A 23046-nucleotide genomic window follows, 5' to 3' on the forward strand; every position below is an offset into this window, starting at 1 on the left:
GGCAGAGAGAGAGAATCTCAAGCAGGCTCTCATGAAGCGTGAGATCATGACCTGAGCCAAAATCAAGAGTCGGCTGCTCAGTTGACTGAGCCATCCAGATGCCCCTGTTTTTTTTTTTTTTTTATTTTATTTTTTTCCCCCACCCACTGAGCTTCTTCCCTTTTTTTCTTTCCTTTTATTTTTTCCCCACAGGGCAGATAAATTAATAGCTGATTATAGACATTAACGTACTTTTACTTTGCCTTTTTTGCATTTTTGACCAATTTCTGGTTAATATTTTTAAGCCATCTTTCACTCAACATGGGACTTGAACCTATAACTCCAAGATCAAAGTTGAATGCTCTACCAACGGGTGTCCTGAGGCATATTTTTCCAGTTAACTGTTTTTTAGATCTTCTAAACATAAACAAAAGTCAGGGTGATGTGAATTTATCTTGGAGATATTTACAGTATATTTACAATATTTACAGTATTTTCCATTTTTAAGCTCTGATATCCTCCACCCCCTGCCCCATATTTGAGATGTAGTTGACATATAGCATTGTGTAAGTTTAAAGTATATAGTGTGTTGATTTGATACATTTATATATTGCAAAATGATTACCACCATCGCATCAAGCTAACACCTCATTCCAGCACGTAATGGCTATTTCTTTTTGTAGTGAGAAAATTTAAGGTCTAATCTCTTAGTAACTTTCAAGTATATAATATGGTATTATTAGCTATAGTCACCTTGCTGTGCATTAGGTCCCCAGAACTTGTTAATGTTGTAACTAGAACTTTGTACCCTTTGACCAGATATCTCCCCGTTTCCCCCACCGCCCAGCTCCTGGTGACCACCACTCACTCTTGGTTTCTCTGAGTACTCATTGGCACTTTTAGATTCCATACACAAGAAGTACCCTACAGCATTTGGCTTTCCCTGTTTGACTTACTTCACTTTAAGCTCTGATATTTTAAAATGGCTTTTGAAAGGTCACTCATGAAATTGATGGTTCAAGACAGTGTTTTAAAATAATCACTAGCGTGTAAAGTGCTAAGCAGAAAGTGGGGGAGAGTTGTAGGGGAAGCTGTGAGATAGGAAAGGGGGGTGCTTATTTTAAGAATCTTGAATATAGCTCATGGTTGGTTATGGGAGAGTCATTGCAAAGGAGTAATATAAATTAAAATGTAAATCTGTTACCTTTCATTCACTCCCTATTGCTCAGTGGCTGAAGGAGAAAGTCCTTAATTTGGTCCCTGGTGCCCTGTGTGGTCTGCATCCACCCATCTCATGGGCTTCATCTTAATACCACGTCTCCTTTTCCCACATGAGAAGATGTGAATTGAAATGTGAGGTAGATTTGTTAATTTCACATTGCTTGCTAGATTGTTGTAAACGGATTAAAACCCATTGTGATAGCTGCCCGGGAATGAATAAAACACCCTAGCTAGACTTTCTGGGCTGGAATTCTGCATTTGCTCTTGACTAACTGTATGGAGATATTTTTCTCTTTAACAGGTTTCTCCACATATAAAAATCTATTGTAAAAATACGGAAAATAATGGCAGCGGAAACGCAGACACTGAACTTTGGGCCTGAATGGTGAGTTTTCAGAATCTCATCCTGCTTGATATTGGATGTACTACTAGTACAGCAGTAAGGTATTTTTACAGATGTTGGGTGGTTTATAAATGTACATATTTTTGAGATTTTGATTTATGTGCCTAGTTGAAAACAGTGTAGCTTGTCTAGGAATAAATTCTGTTTGGTCAATGACTGCATTCTATATTTAAAAAACTTTTCTTGGTCTGGTTAGATAATAATGAAATTTTCTTGGTCTGGTTTTGTAATGATAATGGACTCCCTGCAGTCCCACCACCCTAGCAAATTACTTGCTTTTTGTTTCAGCCCTTGTCTAGGTACATATAAAATTTTACATATAATTGTAATCTTTTTATCTGTATGTTTTCTGCTACAATACTGTTTTGTAAGTGCTACTCCTAGACATCTTTGAAAACATACTTTTATTGAATTGCTGTTTGAATTTTTTTATTGATGGGCTAGGCAGGTGGTCCAGAATTATACTGGTTATTAACTGTAGCCCATCTAAGATTGGGATAGCATTTGCCATAATAACAATTAATTGACCTTTGAGTCTCTTACAGATGTGTTTGGACCCTGAATATGGAATTCTTATGGAATTTTGAGATCCATCACATTGTAGTGTGACTTTTCCCCCCTCTTCTTCCTTTCCCCCCAGTGTTGGTGATTGAAGATCCTCTCGTCAGTGGCATGAATAGTTGCTTTTTCTTTTCAAACCTTGAACCAGAGGCAGTATATAGTAGATAAATTGGAATAGTGTTTTAAATATTCTTGATTGTTTAGGTGGTGGTGGTTTGAAAAGTGATGCAGACTTCTGTAGTAACTCCCTATTTGAGGACACATATTAACTTATTTTATGCATACTTTTTATATGTAATTCCTAAATTTTCTCGGCCCTTTTAGTTAGCATTTGGAGACTGAGGAGAAATCTCTACTTGAAATTCTAAGAACTGATGCAAGTTCTATACTTTGATAATTTATTTTGGAAATGTTGACCTAAGTAATGCTGTACCTGTTTTAGTTTTTAGTTTATATTTAAAAAATAAGTTTCTTATTATTGAATCAATATGTTTCTAAAGAAATTAGAAATTACAAGTAAGCCAGAGGAAGATACAATTTTACCATCCATGATAACCACTGTAAATAGGTTTATCTCTCCAGGTGGTTCTGTGTATGCTTATTTGTGTGTGTGTACATTAATTTTCACGAAAATGGGATCATACTGTACATTCAACTTTGTAACCTGCTTTTAAAAAATAACCACATCAAAAGTATCTTTTTTTCAATAAATGTTTTCTATCATCTTAAATGGTTGCATTGTATGATGTACCATCGTTTATTTAACTAGACTTGTAGATGTAGCATACATAGGCCGTTCTCAGTTTTCCATTATTACAAAAATATTTTTGATGAACATTCTCATAGTTACATCTTTATTCACATTTTATTAACTTCCTTTATATGGTGGATTTAAATCCATATAGCTCATTTTGTAAACCATTTTGTGTGTGACTCTTCTGCCTTTATCTAGAATTTGTAACTGCTTCTCTTTTGTATTTACACGTGTTTCTTTCATTGTAAAAACATGATTAAAATTGTCAGCTAATTTAAGGAAGTTGTCCCCTACCCCCTCTGTCCCATCATCTATTAAGAAAAAGAGGCAACACCAGGAATTTAGCCTAAACAAAAGAAAAAAACTACTGGAGATGTTCTAGAGTCAGTACACATTTAGCTGGATGCTGTATACCATGGGTTGACAAACTATGGCCCGTGGAAGTATAAATAAAGTTTTTTTGAATAAAATTTTATTGGAACACAGATACACCTGTTTGTTTCCATATTATCAGGCTGTTTTCATACTACAGTGGCAAGGTTGAGTGGTTACAAGAGGGGCCATCTGACTCAAAAAGTTTATTTACTCTCTGGCCTTCTACAGAGAAAAGTTTTCTGGCCCCTGCCCTAAATCATGGGTTCCCAAAGTCATTTCAGTGTGTCAGTCCATCAGTCAGTGACCCAGTCCATCAACAGCATGGTACACATTTTTTCAGTGATGCTCAGAAGTCATGTTTGATGGTGTTTTGTTTGATCAGCCCAGTGCTTTATACCAAATTTGAGTTGAAGTAACTTTACTAGGAGACAGTTACCAGTCTCCTGCTTAAACAGTAGCTTTACCTAATTGTCACCCTTCAGGCATCATTATTAGAGCCTAGGAGCCTTCCCTTAGTCATATGAAATGCATATAAACTGAGGAGTGGGGCTCTAAGTAGGCACACTGCCTTTTTTTTGTTTTACCAGCTATGAAAATTCCTTTTGGCTGGGGCGCCTGGGTGGCTCAGTCGGTTGAGCGTCCGACTTCGGCTCAGGTCATGATCTCACGGTCTGTGAGTTTGAGCCCCGCGTCGGGCTCTGTGCTGACAGCTCAGAGCCTGGAGCTGCTTTGGATTCTGTGTCTCCCTCTCTATCTGCCCCTCCCCCGCTCATGCTCTGTCTGTCTCAAAAATAAATAAACATTAAAAAAAAAAAGAAAATTCCTTTTGGCAAAGGGAATATATGAGAACCTTAAGGAACTCTGGTAACTCTGAACTAGAAAGCTGCAGTATAAATAGAAGCTGCTACTGTGCTTTTCTGCATGTAACATTACATTCGTTGTGAAACTTGAGGCAAGGAGCTGGGTCCAGAATACTTTAGAATCAAAGTTTAGAGTGATTGCATTCAGTCAGTGTGTAACTCTGAACCATACAGAAACATTTAGTTATACTTTATTTCCTAAGATCATAATTTTTATTACGATGTAAAATATAAATGTTCAATGAAAGACGGAGAAAATGAAGAGATGTACTTGGGATAGTAGTGACGATGGGAGAGTGTTGACAGTTATGGTGGAGACAGACTACGGGTGACTGTATACATGGACTTGTTAAGGTAGGTCTGTGGAGTCATTGGGTCTTAGCTTATCTCTGTATTTGGGATAAAGGTATGTATTATATAATCACCAAAGCAATTCAAAAGGGTGTGATAGATTTAATGGAGGAGCACATTGTTTTTAGGAATAAAACCATTGTTTTTACTCAGATGTTGCCACCTTAGACCTCTCCTGACTATCTATATATAATGTCTTCCTCTTATTCCCTATCTTCTCTGCTTATTTTTTTCTTCATGACCTATATCCAAATAGAACATGGTAAACATTGTATTCACTTATTCTCTTTATTATTTATATTCCATTCTCCAGCTCCCACTAGACTGTGAGCTCCACTGAGGGCAAGTACTTTGGTCTCAATTTTTGTATACTTTGTTCACTGCTGTATCTCCAGTGCCTGCAAATAATAGGTACACAATAAATATTTGTTAAATGAGTGAATGAATTGTTGGAAAGTAAAGTTGTTTTTAATGTTTTTCTGTTATAAATATGTGTATACAGCCTTCAACAGTTTTGTTTGTGTTGCTGCTTATTTATTTTGGAATAATTCCCTGGAAGTAGAGTTATTAAATCAGTTTCATTTTTAAGGCTTTGGATGATGTATGGACAGATTGACCACCAGAAAGGTTGTGTTAGTTTAGTTCCCATCCCCTGCCTGTTTGCTTTACCCTTGACCAAACACTAAGTACTACCTTAAGAAAAACAATTTTTTTTGGTTTTAAATCTGGTAGGTTTAGGTTTTTTGAAATTTTTTGTTAGTTTCAGTAACAAGGTAATTCACGCTTGTTCCAGAAAACCTTGGAGGAAACAGTAGTACAAAAAGAAAAAGAAAAAGAAAAGATCCAAGTTATCCTTAATCCTGCCATCCAAAGAACCATCGCTAACATTTGGTTTGCTTCCTCCCATTTTTCTTATTCTTTTTTTTTTTTTTGCAAAATTTTGTTATGTATACTTAAAGACATTTAAAAAAAAACCCAAATTCATTATACTTGTTTTATATATATATATATATATATATATATATATATGTTTATATATATAAATACATACATTGGATTGAAAATAGATAAATGTAGATGATTAAGGAATTTATTATAGGGGGAATGATTGCAGATAGTTAGTCGTATTTATGGGGAAGGAGCCAAGGAATTGCCTTTAGGTTTTCTTGTATCTCATTACATGGTCTTAAGGAAGTTTTCCCAAGTGTTTCCTTGCAAGAAAGTGAGGTATTTGTTTCCCCTAAAGCACTTTGTTTATAACTGTGTTGAAATAGTTACGACTTTGTGTTGTGTTTCTATGTGTTTTCCTTACTCAGAACAGAAGAACGGCACTGTATTTCTCAGTTTTGGTAAGCACATGTTTAGCCTAGCTTACTGGACATAGGCACTTAGTAAATGTTGGATGAAGGCATTCAAGTCTCAAGGGGTGGGGAGAAATGGAGGCAAAGAAGGGAAACCTGAGGTTGCTGGGTTATTAGCCATCATCTTTGTGGGGGATGAGCGAAATTCTGGAGGATGGGATGCATTAATCATCCCAGTTTTCAAAAAGAGTAAAAGACATCTATGCAGTCTGAAGGGATAGTAATTCGATGTTATCCAGGGGTGTATTTTAGAAGAGAATGTTAAGATTTGTTTAGAAAACATTTCTCACCTGCCTCCTATATTCTGTGCCTTGGATTAGGTGCTGACGCAACAAACATGAAAGGACATGGTACCTACTTTTGGATTACTTATTTCTTTTAATCTGAAATACTACTGTGTGCCCATTTGCTCAAGCCGGAAGTCTTGGAGTTTTCTGGATATTCGGTTTCTTTTACTTCTGTATCTCTACATCTAGTTCATCACAGTGTTGTGTCAATTTCGTCTCCAACATATCTCTTGAAATCTGTTCATTTCTGTTTATTGCCATCACCCCAGTATAAGCCACCACCATCTCTGACATAAACCATTGCAGCAGTGGCCTGATGTTTTCGGGCTTTCATTCTTATGGTTCTCCCTACAGCATCCAGAATAATCTTAAGATATAACTTGGGTCAAGTTTTTCTCCAGAATCCTTCGATAGCTGTATGTGTATTTGTATGACCATTTGTTAGTTTTTTTCTTCCAGTAGCCAGTTAGATCCGTGAAGGTTGAGCAGGTACTTTTGTCTAGCCAAGGTCTTAAGGATTTCGACCTCTCTTCCTTTCCCTCTACAATTCTCTTTCCAACCCCTCATCCTCCTCATTCTGACTCGCCTCTTTTTTCCCTTCCTTCCACTTAACCTCTCCTCCTAGGAGCCCAAGTGAAATGGTTTCGAAGTATATTCCTGATAGCAGAAAAGGCACGTGTAAAGACAAGGGGGCAAGAAACAGCAAGTTTGAGAGAGGAACTCTGAGACGTTGTGTTTATTATAGTGTGAAGGGTGGGAGAGATGAGCTTGGAGGCAGCCCTTCTGTGTTAAGAAGCTCTGGGTTTTATTTGATCATCGTGTGTCAGTCAACAGTTGTTAATCAGGGGACATTTTATTCAGGTTTGCATTGGGAATATACGTATAGTTCTGTGGGAGATGGAAGATGACTGGGTACATCAGTTAGGATGCTGTTGCAGCAGTCCAGGTAAGAAATGAAAGTGTGGACAATAATGGGTTAGTTGATCCATGGGATGGCTTGAGAGATTTAGGATTTAATGTTTATTTATTTTTGAGAGAGAGGGAGACAGAGAATCCAAAGCAGGCTCCAGGCTCTGAGCTGTCAGCACAGAGCTCGACGCAGGGCTCGAACTTGTGGACTGTGGGATCATGACCTGAGCTGAAGTTGGATGCTTAACCAACTGAGCCACCCAGGCACCCCAAGATGTAGGATTTAAAACTGGTAGGATCTGGTAATTAGGTATGGGCAATGGTAGAATGAGTAAAGCGTGATTCCCTGACTGGTAATCCAGTGGTTTAGATGGTGGTGTCCTTATCTGCCTTTGGGAATACGGTGATGAAGGGGGTTGGAATGAATAAGCTGATGAGTGGGGTTTGGGGCTAAAGTGGAGAGGCTGTAAGTGATCGTAAATGAAAGCCTTGTTCTCTAGGGGAGAGGTCAGGGCCAGAGTTGAGAATCAGGAGCTTACCCAGAAATGTTTTTTGACTTCACACATCTATATTGACACTTCACATTGCTTTCATAAGCTGACATTAGGATTTGGGACAATAATAAGTGAAGATTTTGGGGGTATCATGGGTTTTAGGAGGCCCTGCTACTGCTACCTGTTAGTTACTACTACTTACAATAGAAGTGGGCCTCTTGTGTTAAACAGATCTCAGTATGGCCAGGAAGATGCTGTCAAAGATAGGAAATTGTCCCTTGGATTTGGTGATGTTATTTGTGAACTCTACTGGAGTAGTGGAATTGAAGGGGAGAATCCAGATTGCTCTGGGTTTTGAAGTGACCCGTAATTGGGGTTGTTGGGGATATTTCTGAATGGAAGAGGTGCGTAACTGGGGGAATGTGGTGCATTGTTTGGGGGTGCATGCAGTGGTGCATAGCTAGGGGGGATGCTGCATTAAAGGGGTTTTAAACAAATCACTGTTACTTATTTTTTAGTTTTAAAAATTATTTCCAGCTTTAAATTTGAAAAAATTGTACTAAAAAATTTTTTTTAATGTTTTTATTTATTTTTGAGACAGAGACAGAGCATGAGCAGGGGAGGGGCAGAGAGAGAGGGAGACACAATCTGAAGCAGGTTCCAGGCTTTGAGCTGTCAGCACAGAGCCTGACGCAGGGCTCGAACTCATGGACTATGAGATCATGACCTGAGCTGAAGTCGGATGCCTAACCGACTGAGCCACCCAGGCACCCCTAACAATTGTATTTTATAGAAAATTTTTTTAAAATTTATTTTTGAGAGAGAGAGCGCAAGCAAGGCAAGGCAGAGAGAGAGGGGACTTTTTTTTTTTAATTTTTATTTTTGAGAGAGAGAGTGCAAGTGGGAGATGGGTAGAGAGAGAGGGGGACACAGAATCTGAAGGAGGCTCCAGGCTCTGACTGTCAGCACAGAGCCTGACACAGGACTCGAACTCGTGAACTGCGAGATCATCACCTGAGCTGAAGTTGGACACTTAAGTGACTGAGGCACTCAGGAACCCCAACTTTTTTTTTTTTAATGTTTATTTTTGAGACCGCGTGAGTGGGGGAGGGACACAGAGAGAGGGGGACGGCGGATCTGAAGCAGACTCTACACTGACTGCAGTGAGCCTGACTTGGGGCTCGAACTCATGACCCATGAGATCATGACCTGAGCTGAAGTCGGACACTCAACTGACTGAGCCACCCAGGGGCCCCTAAACACATCACTTTTAGGTATACTTAGAGACTGAGGGGAAAGCAAATAGGGATTAAATTTCTAGAAGAGAGGCTTGTATGGAGCAAGAGCCAAGAGAGGTTAAAGATCACTGGTGGGGTTTTAGGGATATTTATTACCCAGGTATGAGTTAGCTTTTCCAAATATCTGTAGGTGAAGAGGGCCTTGGAATAGGATTTGTCAATTATTAAGTAGAGCACAATTATCCTTATTCAGGCCACCATCTTTGTTTGAATTACTCTCCATTTGTTTGGCTGTTCTCTTCACAGTAGCTGGAGGAATCTCTTGAGAATGCGCTCTGGTTACATTACTCTTAATAAATGTGGTGCCTATAAGAAGTATTCAGTCCTGGACACTGGAGGAGCTCTTGGGCATGGGTGATGGGGATCCACTGGAAGGGAACCGGGGTGGTGAGTGGATTTGAAGCCACTTGTCAGGAGCTGATGAACAAATTAGGGATGTTGGGCCATGAGAAGGAAAGACTCTTGAGGCATTGTGACTATTTGCCACTTTGGGAATGATTTTCACTTGAAAGAGCACCTAGATATGCCCTCTAGTGGTAGAAACTATTGGCGAGCACATCGGCTCAGTATAAGAAAGATAGGTTAAAATAATTTCTAATAAAATACATATATTTTAAAATTAACGTGTGGCAGAATAAACCCTGGCTATTTTAAATAAAATTTTGAGATATATTGATGGAAGGATTTTGATCTTTTTAGTCATGAAAACCTATGTTTGCATCTTTGCTCTGTCTGTGTGGGCAAGTTGTGTAACCCTTGTTTGTTACTGGGGTTGTTGCAGAGCTGAAATGAAATGAAATGAGGTAGTGCGTATGTAAAATTCCCAGCCTCAGCTCTGAGTGGGTATTAATTCCACTTCGTCAGGAGAGAATCCAGCTTTACGTGAATTTGATGGAAAGCAGTTTCCTGGAAGGTCCTTCAACAGAGGTTGGATCACTTCTTTGCGGGCATGTTGTCTTTCCTGGTTGTTCCAACCTGTCTTACAGGAGTTGGACTAAGTGACCTCAAAGTCCAAGAATAATCGGAAAGAAAACAAAAGACCAACCTAGTAGCAGTGAGTACTCTTGGCCCCTAAATTGTGCTCTTAGTATGTACCAAAGAGAATCAGGCTCCCTGGAGAAGCAGTTGATTCTAGGGCTGAGGCAAGAAATAATAAGCTGTGCCGGGAACATTTTGACACAGCAGATAGAAAAGAAGCTGTTAAAGACTGCTAGGGTTGTGTCAGAATTAGGAGCCAACCTGAAGAATCTCCCACGGCCAAAGAGGAGACAATTTGAGGGGCGCCTGACTGGCTCAGTTGGTGCAGCATACGACTCTTGATCTCAGGGTTGGGAGTTCAAGCCCCACCTTGGGTGGGGAACCTACTTAAAAAGCAAAAAAGGATGAGACAATTTGGACATGGTGAAGTGCATTGAATTGAAATACTTTAATAAAAAATAATTTGTTACCATTGGAGAATGCTAGTGAACTAAGTCCTTATTTTGAAAACTAAGAAGGCTTTTTTTCTAACTTTCCTATAAGAACAACATGAGTTCTTATAGGAACAACCTATTTCCTACCGAGTAACAACACCAAATAGTGTTAAGAGAGAAGTTTCTCCTTGTAGAAATACTCCCGCTAATAAAGAATAAAATAAAATCACTTTGTAACCTTAGTGAACTTAGGGACCTATGCAGGCATTGGTTCAGGGATTGCTAGACCCATAAAACCAGGGACTGCCTCCTGATGGCATTACACACCGCCACATCGAAGTACTCTTCACTTGCAGTCACCAGTGTACAGAAATGCAGAGAACAGCGAAACATGGTAAACCTATATCACCGGAATAAGATCAGCAAAATCCAGACTAGAAAAAAATCCTTATCTTTTAGAACATTCTAAAGTATTTACACATGAAATAACTTCCCTTCAAAAATTTCCTCAAAAAATCTTGAAAATAATTCCCTTCAAAAAATCTTTGAAAGCGTATGATTTCCTTCAAAACGGTATTAAAGAAGGGTTAGATGGGGTGGTGGAACGAGCAGGGTTGGCCATGGGTTATTGAGCTGAGGGCTGGGTGAGTGGTACATGAGAGTTTGTTCTGTAATTCTTGGCTTTTATAAATGTTCAAAATTGCCCATGAATGTTAAAAAAAAGTAAGTGCAAAAGAGAAGATAGAAACATTGAGAAAAGACTCTACCATTGAATTTACTAATACATTCCTTTTTTCCCCCTTTTTTTGGTATTACAATGCTCTGATTTCTTTCTTTTTTTTTTTTTTTTTTTACTGTGTAGATTATTCTTTTCTTTTTTGCTGATGTGAATGAAGTTAGCAATTTGGGGATGTATTTTAATGTTTCTGTTGAATTTTCATTTAGGCTAAAGTACACTGGCCCCTTTTACCCTTGGTACTTACTACTTTATAGAACTTCAGGCGGCCCCCAGACAATGAGTTGCTGCTGATAGTTTTGCCACTTGCTCTTTGACACAGTGCTGCAGTGGGATCTTACTCTTGCCATTTTTTGCTGAGGTTCCCCCACCTTTTTAAAATAAAAGCATCTTATAAAATTAAAAAAATGTTCCTCTTTCCCCAGTTCCATTCCTTTTAGGGTTATATATTTTTTCTGCCTAACAGTAAATATGGGTTAAATTTTTCTTTTTTTTGTATTTTCATTCTTCACTGCATTTTGAATTTCTCTACATTGATCATTGATTGCTTTTATTAAAAATGAATCATGAAATATTACAGGCATATAAAAGTATAAATTGTAGCAAATATCCATGTACCCAGTGCCAAGCTAAGAAAATAAAACATTGCAGGTATAATTAAAACTCCCTTGATGCTGTCTTTTTCTTTGCACATAGAATCTTATGTTGAGTTTTATATTTGTCAGTTCATGTTTGTGTCTATACTTTTGCTACATTTTGTATGGTTCTTAAACAGTGTAAACTTATTTACAGGTTTACGTGTATCTCTTTTTTGTAAGCTGTGTTGTTTTTTTTTTTAAGTTTATTTATTTATTTTGAGAGAGAGCAAGAATCCCAAGCAGGGTCACACTTCCAGTGCGGAGCCCAGTGTGAGGCTCAGTCCCACATACCGTGAGATCATGACCTGAGCCGAGATCAGCAGTTGGATGCTCAACTGACTAAGCCACCCAGGCGCTCCTAACCTTCTGTGTTTGCTTTTTCTTTCGTGTAGTATACTTTGCTAAATATTTTATTAAACATTAGCAGATTATTCTTTGAAGTGCTTGTTCCATTACAATCCCACAGTTACTACTTGAGAATTTCCATTGGTTTTCATACTTACTAGCAACTGATACTCCAGATTTATTAATTAGTATTGTCAGATTTATTAATTCTTATTAATCTAACAGGTAGAAGGTGATATTTCACTTCTTTTTTAAAAAGATTTTATTTTTAGGTAATGTCCATACCCAACGTAGGGGTCGAGTTCACAGCTCCAAGATCAAGAGTCGCATGTTCTTGTGACTGAGCCAGCCAGGTGCCCCTTACTTTAATCAGGTTACCTTTATAATTTCAAGGGGTACCTGCCTGGCTCAGTTGGTTGAGTGTCCAACTCTTGATCTCAGCTCAGGTCTTGATCTCAGGGTGGTGAGTTTAAGCTCCACATTGGGGGGCGCCTGGATGGCTCAGTTGGATGAGCATCTGACTTCGGCTCAGGTCATGATCTCGTGGTTGAGAGTTCGAGCCCCGCGTAGGACTGTGTGCTGACAGCTCGGAGCCTGGAGCCTGTTTCAGATTCTGTCTCCCTCTCTCTGCCCCCCCTCTGCTCAGTGCTCTGTCTCCCTCTGTCTCAAAAATAAATACAGACACTAAAAAAAAAAAAAAAGAATGTAAGCTCCACATTGGGCTCTGTGCTGGGTATGAAGCCTGCTTAAGATATTACAAGTTTGAAACAGTGTCACCTTTTCACTCCAGATTTCTCAAGGATATATCATGATACCTCTTTAAGTTAGGGAATTACCACATGGTTGTCTGTTTCTCAGTGAACTGCTCTCAACGTGTTGTGACAATGGTTATATGAAAGCTAAAATCTTGAGATAATGGGATTTCTTTCTGTTCTTTTAAAGACCTAAAGTGAACATTTTTATAGCACATAAAAACAAAAGTCCTTGGTGCCAGGATATTTGACCCTTCATTTTTGTATTTTATGTCTCTCCTAGGCTCCGAGCTCTGTCCAGTGGTGGGAGTATCACATCCCCTCCTCTTTCTCCAGCTTTGCCGAAGTATAAGTTAGCAGACTATCGTTATGGTAGAGAAGAAATGTTAGCACTTTTCCTTAAAGATAACAAGGTAAGGAAAAAGGAAAGACTTCAGAATTAGGAATGAGATTTCAGGGTATGTACAGTGATACATTGATAGATGATGGACTCATGGTTTTTCTGTTTGTTCCTGCTTTGAAACCTGTAGTAATTGACAGAGAATCTTCTAAGTGTAAGGAGCCCGTGTTTTTTACTGAGGACCTGAGATTTCATTATAGGAATAGAAAACTTCATGGAAACAGAATATTCAGCACTTAATACTTTGTCTGATTTCCTCTCAATGTCTCATTCATGTCCATTTCTATCCCAGTTTGATGTCTGAGAAAGGAGGAATTTCTTGTCTTTATTGTACCTCTTTTCAGTTAGAAGTTACGAGTGAGAAGAGGAGTTGCTGCTTTTTTTCCCTTCTTGTGTTAAATATACGATTTTTAGCAGAGAGAACATCTTAAAATATGTTACCACATTTGTGTTTCCTATAAATGGTCAAAACCCAAACAGTGTAAAGTACACTTAACTATCTGACTAGTGAGAGATAATATTTTCTGTTTTAACAATATACTTTGTTTTTGCTTTTATTAATGGGTTGGGGATGTCACATTTTAATGATGGCTGCTGAGGACAGATAAAATTGCTTATGAAACTCTTTACTGCCTTGTGCCTTGAGTTAAATGTGAGGATATTTACCCTTCCACTGTGCACTCTGGAATGCCAGAGTTAATGCTGTATATCAAATCTAAAGTGGTGGTCTGATGGGAGGGAGAGGAAAGGGACTGGGGTTGTTAATATTTAACCTTCTCAGAATATGTAAGTACTACTGGAGGTAATTGTGGTTGAATAAGCTTTATTCCATATTTGTAACAATCACCAAGAGATAAACAGAAGAGTATTTTTTTCTTTTTTTATAATTTTTGTTAATTGGAGGGATAGCATTAATTTCATGGTCATGTGTTTGGTCATACAGATACCTTCAGACCTTCTGGATAAAGAATTTCTGCCTATCCTACAGGAGGAGCCCCTGCCTCCGTTGGCTCTTGTACCCTTTACAGAAGAAGAACAGGTTTGTGTCTAACTTTGAGCCTTAGGTCAAACCCTTGTTCCTTTCCACTGAGTTATGAAAACAGGGAGTTACCACTTAGGCTCTAAGGCCCCAACATCCCCACAGGTCTGCCACCTGCTTTCTGTTTTCTTGATATGTGAATGCCTATCTTGGTAGATGAGATTCTGCTTTAGTTCTGAAGCTTTGAGTATTCTGTAGAGGTAAGGAAATGTTTCTATTTCCTTATGGATGATAGGAGCCATCCCTTATAATTTACTTGAGTAGAGGTGATTTTGGGGGGAGGTAGGGCCTTCTTTTCAGAAAAATGTAGTTGTCAGAAGTAATTGGCAACCTGATTTCTCACCAGAGCATTCTGCCACTAAAGGAAAATGTAGATTTTCAGCTCAAAATATGCTTAAAAATGTGTAGTTCTATCACAGATTTTTGTGTATGACATTGTGAGAAAGTTAGATTTTTAGGCTGGAAAGTAGATTTAGTGTTGTCTTTATTTATAGTGTGCTCTTTCCAAAGATAAATAAGAGTTTTTGGTTTTATGGAACTTATGGTAATTGCAGTAAATGGAAAAAAAGGAGCTTTGTTGGAATGTTGGAATGCCACTGTAAATGAATCATCACTGTTTTTTTGCTTTTTTAATTTTAAAAACAGCTTTCTTGAGACATAGTTCATATGTCACAATAGTCACTCTTTTCTTTACGTTTATTTATTTTGAGAGTGAGAGAGAGAGTGAGAAGGAGGGAGAGAGAGAGTGGGGGAGGGACAGAGAGAGAAGGAGAGAGAATCCCAAGCAGGCTTTCTACTGTCAGCACAGAGACTGTTGCGGGATTTGAACTCCTGAATCGTGTGATTATGACTGAGCCAAAATCAAGAGTCGGACGCTTAACTGACTGAGCCACCCAGCTGTGCCTATGTTTACTCTTTTAAAGTATACAATTCGGTGAGTTTTAATATATTCACAGAGTTGTATAACCGTCACCACTGTTTAATTCCAGAACATTTCATCATTATTTTTTGTGGTAACTCTGGGTATTTCGTTTACACTCTGGCCATATTTTCTATGAAGATATCACTATTAAGAAAGAGAGGCTGTGGCGCCTGGGTGGCTCAGTCGGTTGAGTGTCTGACTGGCTCAGGTCATGATCTCATGATTCGTGAGTTCAAGCCCCTCATCGGCTCCCTGCTGTCAGTGCAGAGGCCACTTAGGGTCCTCTGTCCCCCTTCACCTCTCTGCCCCTTCCCTGTTTGTGCTCTCTCTCTCAAAAATAAACAAACATTAAAAAAAAAAAAAAAGGCTTGTTAGAAGACCTCTGTCAGAACCGTGTTGAGTTCTAAAACAGGTGTGATATTATTAATCTTTGGTGATTTTCATCACCATAGTGTCATAAGCAGTTTTTGTTTTATGATTTCTTCTGAATTAGGCTAGTTCTGTCTTTATTCCTGAAATGTAATTTCATCTAGAATCATCAGATATTTTCATTGACCAAAAGGTGTTTATTGCTATAAGGAGTACACAGGAAAGGGAGTACACAGTGATGGCTGGGAATTTCCTTTTCAAAACTGGCCAATTTCCTTTTCAAATAGATTTGACATTTGGCTATATTTTGGTTTAGTTTTTCTTAAAAATATTCCTATTATAAAGTATTTGAAACAGACAAATTTGAAAGTATTACTACAAATAACGATACGTTTACAATTCAGATATATAAATCTTAAAACCATTACATATTTGTGTGTGTTTTTGTTTTAAAAAATAAGATTTCTCATTTGAGACTGCCTGGGGTATACTATACCCCTTCTTTCCCAGGGATTACTTTGAATTGGATTATTTTTCTCATTCATGTTTTATTATTTTCATTACATGCTTGTGTATTCTCTTGCTATAAAAGTTTCATTTTATAGGGCTATAAAATTTAAAAAAAATTTGTATTATTATTTTAAAAATATCTTTGAAAGTAATGTCTGCACTTATTGTGGGGCCACTGCCCTGAGATTGAGAGTCACACGCTGTATGTACTGAGCCAGCCAGGTGCCCCTAGAGTTTGTTTTTAAGTAATCTCTGCATTCAACATGGGACTTGAACTCACAACCCTGAGATCAAGACTTGTGTGCTCTACTGACTGAGCCAGCTGGGTGCCCCTATAGGGTTATGAATTTTGTATTGAAGGTAGCATACTATAGTTTTTATTCTGCAGCTTGCTTTTTTTTTTTCAGTCATGATTTTAGATTTATCTATGTTAATACACATAGCTTTAGTTTGTTCATCTCTCTTGCCTAGTATTTCTTAAGTGAGAAAATCCAGAGTTTTTCCAGTCTCTTCTGGTTAGATACGTAGGTTGTTTTCAAACTTTGCTGTTGCAAATTATGCTAAAGTAATCATTCTTAGAACATGTGTTGTAAAATTGGAATTGCTGGATTTGGTTCTGTATTTTTTAAAATTATTATTATTATTATTATTATTTGATTCTTTGTGTTTTTTTAAATATTTAAATATTTCTTTTTTAAAAATTTATATCCAGGTTAGTTAGCATTTAGTGCAACAATGATTTCAGGAGTAGATTCTTTAATGCCCCTTACCCATTTAGCCCATCTCCCCTCCCACAATCCCTCCAGCATCCCTCTGTTTGTTCTCTATATTTAAGAGTCTCTTATGTTTTGTCCCCCTCCCTGTTTTTATATTAGTTTTGCTTCCCTTCCCTTATGTTATCTGTTCTGTGTCTTAAATTCCTCATAGGAGTGAAGTCATATGATATTTATCTTTCTCTGGCTAATTTCACTTAGCATAATACCCTCCAGTTCCACCCATGTAGTTGCCAGTGGCAAGATTTCATTCTTTTTGATTGCCGAATAATACTCCATTGTATGTATATATACCACATCTTCTTTATCCATTCATCCATCGATGGACATTTGGGCTCTTTCCTTACTTTGGCTATTGTCGATAGTGCTGCTATAAACATTAGGGTGCATGTGCCCCTTCAAAACAGCATAGCTGTATCCCGTGGATAAATGCCTAGGTCGTAGGGTAGTTCTATTTTTAATTTTTTGAGGAAGCTCCATCCTGTTTTCCAGAGTGGCTGCAACAATTTGCATTCCCCCCAGCAGTGCAAAAGAGATCCTCTTTCTCCACATCCTCTCCAACATCTGTTGTTGCCTGAGTTGTTAATGTTAGCCATCCTGACAGGTGTGAGGTGGTATCTCATGGTGGTTTTAATTTGTATTTCCCTGATGATGAGTGATGTTGAGCATCTTTTCATGTGTTGGTTGGCCATCTGGATGTCTTCTTTGGAGAAGTGTCTATTCATGTCTTTTGCCCATTTCTTCACTGGATTATTTGTTTTTTGGGTGTTGAGTTTGATAAGTTCTTTGTAGATTTTGGATACTAACCCTTTATCTGATATGTCATTTGCAAATATCTTCTCCCATTCTGTCGATTGCCTTGTAGTTTTGCCGATTGTTTCCTTTGCTGTGCAGAAGCTTTTTATTTTGACGTGGTCCCAATAGTTCATTTTTGCTTTTGTTTTCCTTGCTTCCAGAGACATGTTGAGTGAGAAGTTGATGCAGCCGAGGTCAAAGAGTTTTTTGCCTGCCTTCTTTAGGATTTTGATGGCTTCCTGTCTTAATGTTTAGGTCTTTCATCCATTTTGAGTTCATTTTTGTGTATGGTGTAGGAAAGTGGTCCAGGTTCATTCTTCTGCATGTCGCTGTCCAGTTTCCCCAGCACCACTTGCTGAAGAGACTGTCTTTATTCCACTGGATATTCTTTCCTGCTTTGTCAAAGATTAGTTGGCCGTATGTTTGTGGGTCCATTTGTGGGTTCTCTATTCTGTTCCATTGATCTGAGTGTCTGTTTTTGTGCCAGTACCATATTGTCTTGATGAGTTCAGCTTTGTAATACAGCTTGAAGTCTAGGATTGTGATGCCTTCAGCTTTGGTTTTCTTTTTCAAGATTGCTTTGGCTATTCGGGACCTTTTCTGGTTCTGTACACATTTTAGGATTGTTTGTTCTAGCTCTGTGAAGAATGTTGGTGTTATTTTGATAGGTATTGCATTGACTATGTAGAATGCTTTGGGTAGTATTGACATTTTAACAATATTTGTTCTCCCTATCCAAGAACGTGGAATATTTTTCCATTTTTTTGTGTCTTCAGTTTCTTTCATAAGCTTTCTGTAGTTTTCAGTGTACAGATTTTTCACCTCTTTGGTTTTTGGTGTATGGTTCTTTACATTTTTATAAATGCACAGATGTGGATAATGTAATGTAGGTGTTGCTACATTTGTTTCTGTAGTGTTTTAAGCCCTTTTGCACTTTTACCTGCAGCAAATAAGAGGACTCATTTTTATGCAAACCCCCAGCTTTTGTTTTTTACATTTTGGCCAAAACATTGGCTGTGATAGTTGTTTTTAATTTGTATCTCACTAGTAACTAGTAGCTGGATCATCTTTTCATATGCTCATGGTCATTATGGTTTTTGATTTGCTTGTGTTATTTGTCCATTGTTTTACTCGGTTTGTCTTTCATGGTGATTTTACAATTTCTTTATATACTCTGTATCAATAAAATCTTACGTGTTTTAAAATAAAAGGTACTCATATTCATTGTAGAAAATACAGAAAAGTATAAAGGAGAGAATCTCCCCCATAAACTCATCATGTAGAGATAATTACATGATAATTACTGTTAACATTTAGTATGTTTTATTGCAGTTTGTTTTCTTTGTATATCTTTAGTTGCCAAATATACCAATACAGACTGAATCCAACAGCATATTAAAAGGATTATACACCATGACCGAGTGGAATTTATACTCAGAATGCAAACGTGGTGCAACATAAGGAAAATCAATGTAATATACCACATTAATCGAACCAAAGAAAAACCACTTGATCATCTCAGTTGGCACAGAAAAAGTGTTTGACAAAATTAATCACTTTTCTTGATAAAACTGTCAGCGAAGGTAATAGAAGGGACCTTCAACATGATTAAAGGCATTTTGAAAAACCCACAGCTAACCTCATTCCCAGCTGTGGAAGACTGAAAGCTTTTCCCCTAAAATTGGGAACAAGACAAGGTTACCTGCTTTTACTACTGATATCCAACATTGTGCCAGAGCATTTAGGCTAGAAAAGGACATAAGAGACCTCTAAAAAGGAAGAGTAAAGGGGCACCTGGGTGGCTCAGTCCAGTTGAACATCCAACTCCAGCTCAGATCATGATCTCGCAGTTTGCGATTCCGAGCCCCACATCAGGCTCACTCTTATCAGTGCACAGCCTGCTTTAGATCCTGTCTCCCTCTCTCTGTCCCTGCCCTGCTTGTGCTCTCTCTCAAAAATAAAGAAACATTAAAAAAATAAGAAGGAAGAGAAGAAGTAAAACTATGTCTATTTTCAGGTGACATGATCCTACATGTAGAATATCTTAAAGAATCCACATACAAAAAACTATTAGCACTAATAAATGAATTCAGCACAGTTGTAGGGGTCAGGATTGACATAATCTGCAAAGGGAATTATGAAAATAGTTTCATTTACAATAGCATCAAAAACAATAAAGTACATAGTTACAGATTTAACCAAGGGGATGTAAGACTTTTACATAAAACTACAAAATACTGTTGAAAGAAATTAAAAAAGATCTAAATAAGTGGGAAGCCATCAGTGTTCATTCAGCCTTGGAAGACTTAATATTGCCAGTCAATCTACTCTCGGTGCGGTCTCCATCAAAATCACAGGGGTTTTGGGGTAGAAATTGATAGGCTGGTCCTACAATTCGTACAGAATTGCAAGGGACCCTAAATAGTCAAAATAGTTTTGAGAAAGATCAAAGTTGGAAGATTCATACTCCCCGATTTCAGAACTTTACTACAAAACTACAGGGATCACAACTGTGGTATAAGGATAGACCTACAGGTCAGTGGAATAGAAGTCCAGAAATAACACCAAATTGTTCCATATGCTGAGTTGCTTTTAAGAAGCTTTGTACGAGGATCTTTCTTGTTTCGCTGATGCCATAGCTATAGCATTTTTCTAGTACTTTTGCCATGTTCAGTATTTTTATTTTTTCAGATTTATTTACTTATTTATTGTTTGAATAAAGAATAAGTCATAAGTCACATGGTTTCAAAATAAAAATCTACTGAATAGCATGTAATAGGAAATCGCTTTCCCATCACTTCCCTCAGCCACCAGCATCTCTTTCCCAAAAGCAGCAAGTGTTAGCAGTTCGTTTTATATTTTTCCAAGTAAATATTAAATATGTCTTCCCCCTGGGCACCTGGATGGCTCTGTCTGTTAAATGTCCGACTTTGGCTCAGGTCATGATGTCACAGCTCATGGGTTTGAGCCCCACGTTGGACTCTGTGCTGACATCTTGGAGCCTGTTTCAGATTCTGTGTCTCCCTGTCTCTCTGTCCCTCCTCTGCTCATACTTTGTCTTTCTCTGTCTCAAAAATAAACAGTCATTAAAAAAAATTTTTTTAGATGTCTTCCCCCTTTTATACACGTAATGGTATACACTATGCATTGTTCTGCACTTCAGACATTGAGTATTTTTACTGAAAAATTCACTGCACAATCGGCAAAAATGTTCTTCCATTGTTTTAGTTTGTGTATCTTTCCCCAGTATAGTGAAGAGTTTTTTGAATGTTCGTGTTCATATATAATGTTTTGTTCTTGTCTTTACCAATTTTTCTATGGATAGTAGTCTTTTTCTAGTAACTACTTATGTGAGCTCACCCTAATCCTGCCTGTTAAATTTTGTAAATTTTAATTTTTTTAATTTTAATTTTTAATTTTTCAATTTTAAAAATTTTAAAAGTGCACTTAATGCCTTAGTATACCAGTTTTATTTTATTTATTTATTTATTTTTAAAATTTTTTTTTTCAACGTTTATTTATTTTTGGGACAGAGAGAGACAGAGCATGAACGGGGGAGGGGCAGAGAGAGAGGGAGACACAGAATCGGAAACAGGCTTCAGGCTCCGAGCCATCAGCCCAGAGCCTGACGCGGGGCTTGAACTCACGGACCGCGAGATCGTGACCTGGCTGAAGTCGGACGCCTAACCGACTGCGCCACCTAGGCGCCCCATCTTCCAGTTTTTAAATGTATTTATACATACTTTTAATATTTTCTTTTTATTTTTTTCCTAGATTTCTTACAGGCTAAATGTAAATGGGCCAGAAAAGCTTTTTAAGAAGTAGGGAGGAGGACTTGTTTCTGTTTACCAAAACATGATAGACTTTTAATCAATAGAATAAATAATTGAATCATCTAGAAACACCCTGTAACACTTCTAAGAAATCAGTATTTAGTAAGTGCCAAATAAATCATTTGAAAAATCAAAGATCATTCAACAAAATGCTACTGGGAACTGTTGGTTAACAATTTGAAAAAGAGTCAAGTAAGGTTTGCACTACACCTACACAACAAAAGTATGTCTGGAATGACTAATGGAGTAAATCTTCTTTTGCATTTATAATGGAAAAGTTTATCTTAAGGTGCTATGGTCTGGGTATTATGATTACGATAACCACAGAAGATCATCAGGGTCCATTTCCGGACTCAGTTAAAACACATCATTTTGGATTCCTGACACTTAACTTATGTGAATCCTTTGTCTATAAAGTATGCTGGAGTAGGACAGTGCTTAAAGCAGGCAAAAGATTCACTAGCATTTTGATGTTGTCCTTTTGATGGTTAGGCACTCCCTTCAGGGATTGTTTAGATCTTTGAAGACTAGAATTTTGCATATTGTTTTTTCACCCATACCCTCATAGGGGAGGTGATTAGTTCTAATAACCTACAATAGCTTTTTGTTGCATATGTTAAATTTCTTGAAGTTACCTGAAATAGGTATTTTATGTCTTTAACATGCAAGTTAGTTTTGTGCATTCTCTTTTTGTATTAATGAATGGATGCACGTATGTCTAAAACACAACTTGGAAAAAATTTTTTTAAGTTTACTTATGTATTTTGAGAGAGAACGAGTGAGAAAGGACAGAGAGAAGAGAGAGAGAGAGAGAGAGAGAGAGAGAGAGAGAGAGAGAATCCCAAGCAGGCCCCATGCTGTCAGTGCAGAGCCTCATGTAGGGCTCGAACTCACGAACCATGAGATCATGAACTGAGCCAAAATCAAGAGTTGGACACTTGACTGACTGGGCCACCCAGGCGCCCTGGAATGACATTTTCTTAAAACAAAATTGAGGGGCACCTGGGTGGCTCAGTTGTTTAAGCGCCTGACTTGGGCTCGGGTCATGACACTATGTCAGGATGTTTCCCTGTCTCTCTGCCCCTCCCCTGCTTGCTGTTTCTCTCTCTCTCTCTCTCTCTCTCTCTCTCTCTTTCTCTCTTTCTCTCTTTCTCTCTTTCTCTCTTTCTCTCTCTCTCTCTCTCTCTCAAAAATCAACATTAAAAAAATTTATTAAGAAAAACACAAAAAAACAAAATTGATGCTCAGAAATCTGGTCACTATTTTGGTTTGGCATTTCCCTTGAATACATTTATCAGTTTGAGAAGCGGGACTTTTTACATAGCTGCTACCTAATTTACATTGTTGTATTTTATTTGTTTATTTTTTTAATGTTTGTTTATTTTTGGGAGTGGGCGAGTGGGGGAGGGTCAGAGAGAGAGAGAGAGGGAGACACAGAATCTGAAGCAGGCTCCAGGCTCTGAGCTGTCAGCACAGAGCCCAGCCTGGGACTCAAACACACTAACTGCGAGATTATGACCTGAGAAGTCAGATGCTTAACCATCTGAGCCACCCAGGCGCCCCATACATTGTTGTATTTTATTTATGTGATGTCAAAGGAAATTATGTATGCATTTTTGAATAGATAATAACATGTATTTATGTAAAAAATTAAAAAAGCACATATAGT

General features: G+C 37.9%; 1 protein-coding gene across 5 annotated transcripts in view; it reads left to right on the plus strand.

Annotated features, from left to right (window-relative positions):
- GIGYF2 (GRB10 interacting GYF protein 2) overlaps positions 1-23046 on the plus strand; it is a 146500-nt gene that overhangs the window by 30503 nt on the left and 92951 nt on the right. For all 5 annotated transcript variants that reach the window (XM_030327408.2, XM_030327406.1, XM_030327407.1 and 2 more), the window contains 3 exons: positions 1502-1585; positions 13020-13149; positions 14080-14175. In XM_030327408.2, coding sequence (XP_030183268.1) covers positions 1545-1585; positions 13020-13149; positions 14080-14175 — 267 coding nt within the window. In that variant the 5' untranslated portion in view covers positions 1502-1544. The remainder of the gene's footprint in view (positions 1-1501; positions 1586-13019; positions 13150-14079; positions 14176-23046) is intronic.

This window comes from Lynx canadensis, chromosome C1, assembly GCF_007474595.2.
Source record: "Lynx canadensis isolate LIC74 chromosome C1, mLynCan4.pri.v2, whole genome shotgun sequence".
NCBI classification, from domain to species: domain Eukaryota; kingdom Metazoa; phylum Chordata; class Mammalia; order Carnivora; family Felidae; genus Lynx; species Lynx canadensis.